Raw genomic sequence first — 13107 nt, forward strand, 5'->3', positions numbered from 1 at the left:
TAAAGAGATGTGCGGGGGCTGAGTGGCGTTCCATGCGTGTGCGGTCACCTTGTGATTCCAAGACCCTGTGGCCCCTCAGCACATCCTCACCGTGCCCTCATTCTACTTTCTGCTGCTGCCGCCTTTTTTGTCTGTCTATACCAGGGCGCAAGCAGGCAGGATCAGTTAGCCCTACCTTTATCAGTGGCTTTCGGAAAGGATCTTCTGGAGGAGGAGGTGGTGTGTGCTACCCTCCTTCCCCCACCATCACTGCAAGTACCTGAGAGTAGTAAGTTGTGTTAAGGAAAGGGAGGAAGGGACTTTGGGGATCCTAAGACTTCTCTGTCACAGGCGTGTCAGGTGGACTCTTCTCTATTAGCCTTTTCTTTCTTTTTTTTTTTTTAATTTAACTTTTAAGTTCAGGGGTTTGTTATATAGATAAACTTGTGTCATAGGGCTTTGTTGTACAGATTATTTCATCACCCAGGTATTAAGCCCAGTACCCATTAGTTATTTTTCCTTATCCTCTGCCTCCTCCCACCCGCCACCTCCAGCAGGCCCCAGTGTGTATTGTTCCCCTCCCTGTGTCCATGTATTCTCATCATTTAGCTCCCACTTATAAGTGAGAACATGTGGTGTTTGGTTTTCTCTTCCTGCGTTAGTTTGCTAAGGATAGTGTTCTCTAGCTCCATCCACGTTCCCGCATAATACATGATCTCGTTCTTTTTATGGCTGCATCCCTTAGCCCTTTAACTCATCATGCGTGACAGCTGCCTTTGAATTCTTCCTTCCAGAGCCCCTTCTTGTAAGGTGTGCGTCAACTTGGTTACTCCGGGGACTTCCTCTGTACCACACATGCCCTTTCTCTTATTCCTGGGTGCTCTCTTCTCTCCTCACAGTCGTCCGTGTGTGCTAAGATCGTGCAGCTCCTGGGGCAGAATGAGGTGGACTATCGCCAGAAGCAGGTGGTCATCCTGAGCCAGGATAGCTTCTACCGTGTTCTCACCTCGGAACAGAAGGCCAAAGCCCTGAAGGGCCAGTTCAACTTTGACCACCCGGGTGAGTCGGGGTGTTAAAGGGGGTATGCATGTGTATTGGTGTAGGGGGGAATATTTTTATTATGCTCATGAGGAAGTTGCTTAACCTCTCAGAATCTTGTTTCTATCTAGAACGTAGGGACTTTATAAACTACCTTGCAGTGTTATTGTGGGGCTTATGTGAAAGAAGGAATTTTCAGATGCTTCATGTAGTGCTTGGCTCATTAAATACTGATTGAATCTGTATCTGAACCAAGGAGATTTTGTATGAGTCTGGGACTCAAGATGGGCCAGACGTGGGGTCGAACGTACAGAGCTGGTCCTTCTGCTGCCTCTGTTCTGAGGCAGCCCTCGTCAGACCCTCCTCCCCATGTGGACATGTGTGTTCAACCCGCTCTGTGGCAGAGAGGGAGGTGGAAGGACAGAGTGGCTGCCAGAATGGTTTTTGCCCTGCAGCCCTGGATCAGCACACTGCTCCTTTAGCTGGCTTGCGTTTCTTAAAATTGTTAGAAGCAAACCGTGGCATGGTGCCTATTGTGCGCACTCCCCCAGTCATGGGTGTGCTTTCCAGGTTAGTTTAGCATGTGCCAATCCTAGGATGATAAAAGCTAAACTTGGAGAGGGGAAAGACCTGTCTGAAGTCAGGGATGGAATGTCAAAGGAGAAAAAAAAGAAATCTGTTTGTCAGAACTCATTTATACACCCTATTTTGAGATACAGGGAGCTTCCATTCTGCTTTGGGTAAAAATCCAGCTTTTTAGGGAGCAGTATGATTACCTTTAAAGTATGATGTGCCCATATACATGTTTATGAGGATGTCCTGTGTATGATTATAGGAGATACTATTTTAAAATTAAGAAACATTTTAACAATTTGATATTTTTCAGATGCCTTTGACAATGAACTCATTCTCAAAACACTCAAAGAAATCACTGAAGGGAAAACAGTCCAGATCCCCGTGTATGACTTCGTCTCCCATTCCCGGTAAGTGAGCTGTTCTGGGCCAGGGATGACACCCGCTGCTCCCCAGAGCATCCCTGGTCTGCACTGAGACCTCCTTCCTTACCTCCTGCACTTCAGACCTCTGTCCTACCCCTGCCTAATGCCATTCCAGCCGGTCAATGGAGTGAGTGGTGGCAGCAGTGTGTGCTGTGGGATTGCAGAGGTTGGGGAGTTCATCTGGGCGCTTCCTGGAACAGTCCTGTTGTCACGATTCCTTAACTCCGAAGGATGGGATCGTGATTTGAGCTTGAGGGACTGTATGTGCGTTCTGATCCACATTCCAGTGCTGTTGTTCCTGGAACAAGATGTAAGGGGAGGGGTAGAGGAAGGGCAGGAAGAAGAACAAAGAAAACTGTTCTTTCTGCTGTCCTGGTTTACTTGGGATTGGACAATGTGGAGAGGCACGAGGTCACCAGACTGTGATCTCAGAATTAACCAAGCGCTCCAGAAAGCTGCTCAGTGGAATCAAAGCAGTCCTTTCCAGTGAAACCTCAATTTTAGTGCTCCTGATTAGGAATAGAGGAGCGGCCACACTTCCACCTCATCCTCCTTCCCTCTGAGTGGTGGGAATGGGCTCCTAGAGGATTGCACTCCTGCTGGCCAGACCCCAAGTTCCTTCAGAGCTGCACAGAGCGTCTCAGACCTCAATGTAGAATACACACATCTTCCTGTGAGTCTGAACTAGAGAGCGTAGTGAAGATTTGGTTGCAGGAGGAAGATGAGAAAGAGAGAGAGAATGAGCATGCATGTGTGTGCATTGAGGTGTAGAGGGGGCTGTTTTGGTGCTTACCTCCATGCCTCACCAGAATCTTCTGAAACACTTCCTTCTATGGGCCAGGTTCTTCTGTGTAGGAGAGAGAAGAGTAAAAGATCAGGATACCATCCTCACGCTTCCCGTGTCAGTCTGTTTTCCTAACCCAACCACTGCAGATCATGGAGGAATGAATGAAGGCATTTAGTATAGGGTTTGGAGCTTACGTGAACATTGGGGCTGGAAGACTGAAGACCTGGAAGTTTGTAGCCAGAGAATCAGACAAAATAGTCTCCACTGACTCTTGCCTGAGGCACTGGAGCAGAAGCTGGGGTTCATGGAAAAGTCCAAGAAACCCCCATGTCTGGGTTTGCAGCCTCAATCTAGGAGCTTGTGGACTGTTTCCAAAGTTTCCCTGTCTCATTATTACCATCTCCTGAATATCGTGGATTTTGCTTCACTCTCACCTTCTAAGTCTCTTGTTGGCGCAGTAACCCGGAAGCCTGTGGGGAAAGGGATTCTGAGAATTGTAGTTCTCCCTTAGGGGGAAGTGGTGGTGGTGTCAAGAGACATTCCAGCCCACCACTTCCCAGGTGAAGAGTTAAAATGCAGCGTGATGGCTAAGGCAAGGGCCTGCAGAAGAATGTAAAGGAGGGAGGAAGAGCAGGGGATTCAGAGCAGGTTGTATGGAGGAAGTGATATTTAAGCTTTAGATAGGAAAGGATAAGAAGTTGTTTGGGAAAAGGATTTCCAAGGTGCTGGGCATTTCAGAGCTGGGCACAGATCAGCTTGGTCAGAGCCCGGCAGAGGAGAGGGTTGGAGGAATGGGAGTGGGTGTGTGGGAAGGCAGGCAGGCCTCAGGTCATGAAAGGCCATAGGCGGCAGGGCCAGGAGCACAAACATTTTGTCAGTAGGGAGCTACAGACGGCTCTACTGTGGTAGTGGAAAGGTCATTGTGGTGGCAGGAGGAGAGAGTATCTGCAATGCCATTTGTGAAGACGCCTTTGGAACAGCCCCAGTGAGAGACTAATAAGGGCCTGAAAGAAGGCAGTGGAACTGAGCGTGGCTGACAGAAGCCAGGGCCTGACCAGTGCAGTCTAGGAGTGGAGGAGAGAAGTTGAAGGCCTCGTGCAGCATGAGTTCCATCAAATTCATAGGCCAACAAGAGAAAATCCTGGTAGAATTCCCATTGCAGACATATTTCACGTTTCCTCCTGATTTATCTCATACCTTATATTTTAAAACCTTGTTCTTTAGTGGCTTAAAGCTCATGCCTTAGAAACTTTCACTGATCACACTAGACCCATAGCCACCCCCTTCCCACCTCCCTGCAAATCTTAAGGGCCACTTAATTGGACATCGAGCCATTCAGGGTTAACTGATTCCATCCCACCCATGGACGTTTGGTACAAATAAAAATTTGCTGGGCTAAAATGAAGAAGATGCTTACTTGTTGCCATTACACTTCTCTGAGCATCCTTTTCCCCATAAGCCAAATGAGATGGTTAGACTGGGTTATCTCAAATGATCTAATCGGCTAGTTTCTTTTTGGGACTTCCCATCCAGACCCTAAATTCCTAAGTGGTATATTAAGCCAGGTATGACTCCTTGCACATTCTGGTCTAGTAGTTGCTCAATAAATTTGTTGTTGTTTTTTAAAAACTCTGAGCTGTTACGACAGTTTTTAGACCTGCATGTGGACTTGGGAAATGATTAATTCTAACTTTCTTAAGGCACCAGCAACAAATTAGGCAGTTCATTTTCTCCTTCTGAAGGAAACCCACTTTTCCTTTTTAGTATTTATCAATTAGGCATCCTAAAATGCTGTTAATATCTAGTGTCAGTACAGATTGAACATCCCTAATCTAAAAATCCAAAATGTGAAATGCTCCAAAATCTGAAACTTTCTGAGTGCCCATGTGATGTTCAAAGGAAATGCTCGTTGGAGCATTTCAGAGTTTGGATTTTCATATTAGGGATGCTCATTGTAGATCCTTTCTCCCCCTGCCATATTAGGGATGCTGTAAATATAATGCAAATATTCCAAAATCTGAAAAAAATTGAAAAATCCTAAACACCTAAGCATTTCATATAAGGGATACTCAACCTGTATATGTAAACTTAGTGCAGCCATTGTGTTCTCTGTTAGTGTGTTCAAGTGGAATCTCGCATGTACATTCACTTCATTTTTAGACAGAGTGCTCCCATCCTCTCCTTGGTGTAGGGCAGTTGCCTAGAGAGTGGCTCACTATTTACCCATTGGTCCTGTTTTCTGAACTCTTCTAGGTTGTCTTCTTATCCGCAATGGGCACACCATTTTCTGGCGGCTGACATTCCTCTAGACTGGTGCTTCTTCACCATGGCCGCGTGTTAGAAATATCTTGGGAGCTTCTAAATAGCATTGAAGTTCTAGCTCCACTTCAGACTTGTGAAATCAGAGCTCCTGGGGGGTAGGATCCAGGTAGGGATATTTTTATAAGCTTCCCAGATGGTTCTGATATGCATCTCAGATACACCACAATTCTAGGGCATTTCCTAATCCTAGTCCTTTTCTCCCGTCTTCCCTGCGCTGTTCTGCCACTTGCTAGCTACCCCAACAGTGCCTGCCTTAAAACTCATACACAAGCCCCTTAAAACTCATTAGTCCAAGCTAATAAGGCATCAGGGAGTGTTTATGGGAAGGAGTTCCAACGGCACCCTCTTGAGCTGGCCGTTGATAACTGACCTCCTTATGCTCGCCCAGATGGAACTACTGTTTTAAGAGACTTTGTTTTATTTGGTTTGCCAGTGTGCTAGTCAGGGTGACGGAAAAGCTTGCAATGATGATTATTACTCTATTTTCTGTGAATTTTGAGCAAGAGGCAGTTGGTGACTTGTAAGGTGGGCATAGGACAGAATCAAAAGACAAAATACAGTGAAAGCTGCAGCAAGGCAGAGCTGAGCACAAGCAGGGCCATCTGTGAAAGCCCATCACCTAACCGTTTAGCAATGTTTCACCCTTCTTGCTTTTTGAAAAGGCGTGTTGGCTGGGCTTGGTAGCTCATGCCTGTAATCCTAGCACTTTGGGAGGCTGAGGTGGGTGAGTTGCATGAGTCCAGGAGTTAGAGACCAGCCTGGGCAACATGGTGAAACCCCGTTTCTACTAAAAATACAAAAATTAGCCTGACGTGGTGGTGTGCATCTGTACTCCTAGACACTTAGAGGGCTGAGGCGGGAGGATCGCCTGAGCCTGGGAAGTTGAGGCTGCAGTGAGTCCAAGATTGTGCCACTCTCACTCCAGCCTCCTGGATGACAAAGTGAGACCCTGTCTCCAAAAACAAAAAAGAGAAAGAAAAGTCATGTTTACAATTAGTGCCTGCCCTAGGCTTCCCAACCATGTGGGTTAGGTGGATGAAGTCATGCGTATTTCTGCTTTATTGATAAGGAAGAGCAGCTCTAGGGAGCTCAGGATTGACCTGTGGCCACTGCATTGGCTTGGGGTGGAGCCAGACCAGACAGACCTCGGGATTCTGTATTTCCTCACAAATGCTTTCTCGTCTGTATCCTCTTTCCCAAAACTTTTCTTTATTTTCCCTCCTTCCCTTCTCCTCCCCTTCTGTCCTTTCCTCCCTCCTTTTCAGCTGCCTCAGGACTGGCGGGGAGGGGGTGGGGTTGTTGAGAGAAAACTGTAAGTTTCTGTTTTTAAAGTTCAGAGTGTTAGGTTCCATAAATGCCAGGCATGAGAGCATTCTGGAGACGCCTTCAGAGAGAAAAAGAAATCACATCTGTTTTTGTCTGCCTTTATTCTTCATTCAACAGCAGGTTTTTTTGATTCCAAGGAGAGGGATGTCTGCCCTGTATTTCTGTTTCATGGTGAAAGCTCAGAAGAAGTGGTCAAGGAGACCTTTGTCCCAGCCGTGATCACCCTTGGCTCTTTGGTGGTGGTGTAAGGCTGTATTAGCCGAGTCTTGAGCTCCTGCTTGAAGTCTGTGGGGGCAAGGAACTCAGAACCCAGCCCAGCCAGATGTTCTGGCCCTTGTTCTCTGTCCCTTGCTAGCCCCTGCCTGGCTTGGCCCATTATCTGCTCTGTGCTTTACAGGAAGGAGGAGACAGTTACTGTCTATCCCGCAGACGTGGTGCTCTTTGAAGGGATCCTGGCCTTCTACTCCCAGGAGGTACGAGACCTGTTCCAGATGAAGCTTTTTGTGGATACAGATGCGGACACCCGGCTCTCCCGCAGAGGTGCGTTCTAAAAGCCCCAGGTGGCCCTGTTGGTGGCCACCTCGAGGGCAGAGGACCTGGGAGCCTATGACAGGACCCCACGCGCCCCCCCTCCCCCGAGTCTGAGGCCCATGCCTTCCCTGAGGCAGCTGTGTGTCGCATGGTCCAGCGGCTGCGTCAATCCAGCCCCAGGATATCCTGCTGCCCAGACACTTGGTGCCATTTGAGAAGGGATTAGTCACTTACTGTTTGGGATAACGAAAGACTTGTGAGGTCAGAGACTAAATAAGACATTGATGTCTGCTTTTGCTGGGAAAAGTTTGATTAAATGCTTAGTTCCTTGCAATTTGTTCACAAGACATCAAAATGAAGATGCTTTGATTTGGGGAACTAACTGTAGGACCCCTGAGGACAGGATCCCCTGTGCCTAAAGCGCTGGGCAGCTCATCCTGTTAGCCTGCTTCTCTAGCCCTTTATTTTCCAGCAGGCTTTATGGAGGCATTACCACTCTTTCCAGTCAGCTCAGGAGGGAAGTCAGCTGTGCCCTCCGCAGGCCGTGCTGAGGGTGGGCCTGCCCGTGCTAAGTCTGCCATGCCTGTGTGCTGAAGGTACAGCGATGCCCCTTGGTAGAGGAGCCCAGCCTGTGAACTCTAGGGTATTAAGCTCTCTAGGGTATTAAGGGTATTAAGCAGAGAGTCTGCTTCTACTAGGAGAGGTTGGGAGACTTCATGGAGGAAGAGGGGTTGGGACTTGGATGTGGTGTAGCAGGTTGGCGATATAGGCAACCCATGAAGGTGCACAGCACAGATGTACAGACAGTGGCTTGTTCTGAGAATGGCAGGAACCTGGAATGTTCAGAGCGTTGTACGAAGAGACACGAGAAAGCAGGTTGGGGTCTGGTTTTAGAGACTGAGATCTCTAGTCTGGTTCTCGGTGGGCAAGGGAAAGCTACTATGAAGTTCTGAGGAAGGCAAGTGAAGTGGCCACTGTTCTGTGTTGGACACTGGTGCTGACAGAGGAAGTGTAAGTGAAGCCTGTAGCTGGAGCAGCTCTTTGGAGACCCGCTCTGCTGATCTAGACACGAGGCAGGGGTGTGGTCCTTAGGTGGGTGGGAGAGGGGAGCAGAGTTGAGATGAGAAGAGTATTAGCAGAGTTAGAGTTGACCAGGACCCAGCAAGGGCAGTGGGTGGGGGTGACTGAATAGAGGAATGAAAGGTGAGAAGGTTTGAGTCTCCGTTGTGTGAAAGAGGCAGGGAGACACAGGAAATGACGAGGTTAGCTCCTAGTCACAGGACACATTATTGACAGTTTCAAATTTTATAAGCTCTATCCCAGAGACCTCTGACTTCAAAGTCTGGGTACTTTTCTTTTTTCGGTTCATGAAACAGATCTGTAGTTTATCCCATTTAGCACTGTAATTGTAAGGACTATTAATGAGACCAGTATAACCTATAGAAACAAGTCCTGAGCTTGGCCCTTCTAAGTAGTAATAGATATGCGTGCTGTTAAGTCAGTCGGAGCTACATCCTGCTCCAACATGGGGTGGGGACAGTTAGTTTTGTGTGATGGAAAAAAGAATGGAATGGGAGGGGCCTTTTAGTTCTAGCAGAGCTCCTCCCAGCTAGCTTTGTGACTAGGCTCTTGCGCCACCCCGGCTTGGGTTTCTTTATGGATAATGCAGGGCAGACAGGCCTGCTTTTAGTGTCACGACTCTGGCTGGGTAAGAGTTGCATAGATAATTGAACCTTGAGCCTGACAGCCCCTCATGCTTCTACCCCAGGGCCTGGCTTGTCACCTTAATCCACAAACTCAGGCCCTACTTTGGTTGATCTGCTCAGTGTCCATGTCAGCTTGTCAAATTAGAGAGGTAGCATGATACACAGGGACAGATAAATTTTGGAGTCAGGTGAGCTGGGCTGAGATCCTGGTTTGACCACTTCCTAGGTGTGTGACCTTAGGCAGATTGTGTTTAAACTTCTTTGTATCTCATTTTCTTATTAGAATGTGGTCTTAGGGTTGGTACTTCTGCTGTAGTTGTGAAGATGAGAGGTAATGTAAAATGCCTGGTGGTGCATAAGTCGATAAATATCTATGTGGCAGATCAGAAATCTGCTTCTGCCGAAGGGGTTGGTGCTGTTCATTTTCTGAATTTTCTGACAAGACTGGTTAGGTCCTTCAAGGGGATCTGCTCGGGTAATGTCCTCAGGAGCTGGTGATGTCCAGGCTGATGCCATCACTAGTCCAGCAGTGGTACTCAGTGTCAAGGATGCAGTGCTGCCAAGGGAGGCCTTACAGCAGGGAGTGCAAGAACCAGCACAGGAGATTGGAACCAAGTTTTGAGCAGCAGCAATGACGCTGGAAATAAAGTGCATCCTAGTGTCTAATTCAAACAGATCATCACGGTGTGGGTTCAACAGAACATTTTCCCTTCCTTTCTTGCACGGGATTCTTGTGTGAAATGGGAGCAGTTCCTACGGTGGTGCTGGCCCTCTCCTGGGGTTTCTTAGGGCCAGCTCTGCCCCTCCGCCTTCTCTGAACAGGCTGCCTGGGCAGGGCTCTGCTTTCTCATTTCAGATCTGCTGACTTCACATGTCACCTACTGCCGAGTCACTTTCCTGATGGACTCATGGGACTTTTCTGCATGCTATTTCTACAAATTCATTCTCTCTCCACGTAGGACAAAAAATATGCTTGGCATGTGCTTTGTGGAGTGCGGGGGTGCTGGGGTAGGGAGGCTGGTTAGTCAGAAGCAGCTGTTGAGTGAGCTTGAACATTCCTGGAGACTTGAGTTAGCTCCATGATCTTACCCGTCTGTCACATCCTCCTGGGCATGTGACCTCCACATTCTGAGTTGACCCTCATGTGGGAGAAATCTGTATTTGAGTAAAGCAGCTCTAGAGACTACCTCCTTCCTGATGGAAACCCTTGACATTCTAGGGATTGGTTTCTAGCCTTGTTTGCCTTCATCTTCTCTCTCAGCCCTTAATACAGGGACAGGGAAGAAGCGGGGCAGGGAGATTTAGGATGGCTGACCCCTCATCTTCCTCATGCATCATTCTCTGGTTCACATAGAATTAGGGCTGCACTGGGCCTAGGGAGATTCAGCCTGTTCATTTACTATAGAGTAGCACATTTCCTCATCAGATTTTTTAAGTGATTGACTTCACCATTGAGGAATTGTCTTTATTTTGGGTCCTTCTAAGTTTTGGTCTTGGTTTTTGGCTAACCAGAAAGAGCACATCTGGGTTTGGAAGGGCTGACATGGAAGCCCAGCAGGGAATGTGGGCAGACTTGTAGCTTCCTGCCCGGTACCCTGTCCTCCGAAAGGGCCTGTCCTGGCCCAGCAAACGTGCTGGGGTCAGAGCAGTGATGGAGGAGCTGGTTTTTGAGCCCCTGGGGTTTCCAGTTTGTGCCAAGACCTTGTTTTGACTCAGTCCTTGGCGCAGCCCTGTTTCCTGACTCTGCCTGGGGAGCAGGGCCTTTCAGTGCAGGGAGGTGGCTGGCCCTCTGTTGTTCTTGGCTCAGGGAGGCCCAGTCTGCCTGAGGTGATCGTTCTATTGGAGGTTCTTGGGGAGCAGAGGTGGGCAAGGCCTTTTGATGTTGCGTGTTCCCAGTGTCTGGGCAACATTCTGACCCATTCCCCATTTGCTTTTCTAGCATAGAAGCTGTAGTGAGACTCTTCCTTGTCTTCCTTCTTCTCCCTCCTCATGTTTGTTGTCCCATGTGCTTGTGGCCTGCTCTCCCTTACTGTGTGGCACCCCGCCCTTCCAGCTGCCCTGCAGGACTCCTTTTTCCCTTTGCTCACCCTGCTCAGCTGGGTCTGACCTGCTTACCTGAATTCGAGGTTCCCGCCCTCCCATGGCGTTGAGCAGCTCTGTCAGGGAGGCACCACCCTCCCAGCGTGCCCTCAGTTTCTGTTGTGGTTGTAATAATCATAGAACACATGCTTATTGAACATGTGCTAAGGCGCCAGCTATGGGTGCTGAAGAATTTTATGCACATCTCTGTATTCCTGAATAGTAATATTTATATTTGTTTATTAAATTAATATTTATGAGGAAGGTACCATTATTGTTCCTGTTTTATAGTTAGGGAACTTAAGATTCACAGAGGTTAAAGTCACTTGTCCAAGGTCACAGAAGTAGGAGTTATTGGGGTCAGGATTCAGGTCCAGGGCAGTTTTCCCCCCAGAGCCCACAGAGGTAGAACAAAAAGCAGCTTTTGGGCTGTAGAAGCTTCACTGTGATTTACCTCCACTTCCTACTTTCTGCACGACCAGCTTCCTCTCGCCAATGACAAAACAACTGAAGCCACCAGGTCTATAGAAGGAAGGGGGCTGAAGGCCCAGGCTGAGGGCAGTAGGAGGACTACGTGACAGGGTGTGGACATGCACTGTGTGTGCGTGCGTGTGTGCACGTGTGTTTGTATGTGTGCACGTGTGTGTGCGCGCGTGTGCTGGGAGAAGGACAAAGCTTCCTCCAGTGCTAAAGCCTTCGGCAATTGTCTGAAAAGCATGTGTTGCGAAACAATCCCAGCATCAGGCGTTTGCAGAGCTTTAAGTAAAAGCTGCCCAAGCACGGGTGTGTTTGTTTTTTCCTAGCTGTGATACCTTTTTGATCTGATTTCCTTTTTTCTTTGGGCTTTATCTGGAGATGTGTGAAGAATTGGAGGCCGCGCTGGCTGTGTGTTTTGGCAGTGCTACTCTGGTTAGCCACGTGTGCCGGAGCTCTGGGGACTTCTGGGGGGTGAGCCACGTGGCAGCTCCTCAGGGCTCCTTCTTGGCGAGTCTCCCAGCAGATCTGCCAGAGCAGCAGGTCGGCAGCAGGAGCCCAGGGCCAGCGTTGCAGGGGTGGGGAAAACCATTTCCTGGCTGGAGAAGGCTGCTGCCGGGCTGGGTGGGCAAGTCCTGACACATTAGCGACCAACCAACTGTTTTATTACCAGATCTCCCATGGAGAAAACACTTCGTAAATTGGGGAGCTGTTACAAAAGTCAAATGGCAGCATCATTAGTGCCCGGCTTTCTGGAAATGTGGATTTCCTGGCAATTTTCTAGCCTTCTCATCTTATAGACTTCCTGTCAGCCTGGATCATAGCCATGACAGCCTCCCCGTTCCCTGCCCTCTCTGTGCGTGCATCTGTGCATGTGTGTATAAAGACAGAACTATTTAGACACATGACTTTCAGAAGTTCCGTCACAGATATACCCCATGTTCGTTTACAGTGAGTTTCACCCCACCCTTGAGTCTGTTCACTGAGAAGTGGTTGGGAAAGAGCTGAAGAGCCACTACAAATGATTGTAGATGGGTGCGGTAACTTTTTGGGGTGAAAGATTTAGCAGCTCAGATGATAAGATTAAATTAAGATAACATTTACAAGTGACATCTGCAAAGGGAGGCAGTTTTAATTAAGAGAATCTCCTTCCAAACTCCCCACTCATGGGGAAACTAAGGCTCATGTGCAGCGGCAGAACCAGGGTGATCAGTCTTCTATTTATTGACAGAAGACTCTATTTAATAAAGAGTGTATGGGCTGCCTGTAATTCCAGCACTTTGGGAGGCCGAGGCAGAAGGATCACTTGAGCCCAAGAATTCAAGACTAGCCTGGGCAACAAAGCAAGACGCTGTGTCTACAGAAAAAAAAAAAACGGCTCACACCTGTAATTCTCAGCACATTGGGAGGCTGAGGCAGGCGGATCATGAGGTCAGGAGATCGAGATCATCCTGGCTAACACAGTGAAACCCTGTCTCTACAAAAAATGTAAAATAAATCAGCCAGGTGTGCTGGCAGGTGCCTGTAGTCCCAGCTACTCAGGAGGCTGAGGCAGAAGAATTGCTTGAACCTGGGAGGCAGAGGTTGCAGTGAGCCAAGATTGCGGCACTGCACTCCAGCCTGGGCGACAGAGTGATGAGACTCTGTCTCAAAAACAAACAACAACAACAAAAAACCATTAGTCCATTGAGGTGATGTGTGCCTGTAGTCCCAGCTACTTGGGAGGTTGAGGTGGGAGGATCGCTTGCTAGAGCCCAGGAGGTTGAGGCTGTAGTGAGCTATGACTGTGCTACTGCACTCCAGCCTGTGTGACAGAGCAAGACACCTTGTCTTAAAAGAAAAAAACACTTTTAAAGAAAAAAAAAAA

At 48.2% G+C, this 13107-nt stretch overlaps 1 protein-coding gene across 1 annotated transcript in view; it reads left to right on the plus strand.

Moving 5' to 3' along the window:
• Positions 1-13107, plus strand: part of UCK2 (uridine-cytidine kinase 2) — a 24387-nt gene that overhangs the window by 2111 nt on the left and 9169 nt on the right. Inside the window, exons 2-5 of the mRNA XM_011979970.1 lie at positions 145-255; positions 790-1038; positions 1904-2000; positions 6848-6990. Of these exons, the coding sequence (XP_011835360.1) occupies positions 145-255; positions 790-1038; positions 1904-2000; positions 6848-6990 (600 nt within the window). The remainder of the gene's footprint in view (positions 1-144; positions 256-789; positions 1039-1903; positions 2001-6847; positions 6991-13107) is intronic.

Source organism: Mandrillus leucophaeus, unplaced genomic scaffold (assembly GCF_000951045.1).
Source record: "Mandrillus leucophaeus isolate KB7577 unplaced genomic scaffold, Mleu.le_1.0 Scaffold207, whole genome shotgun sequence".
Taxonomy (NCBI): Eukaryota; Metazoa; Chordata; class Mammalia; order Primates; family Cercopithecidae; genus Mandrillus; species Mandrillus leucophaeus.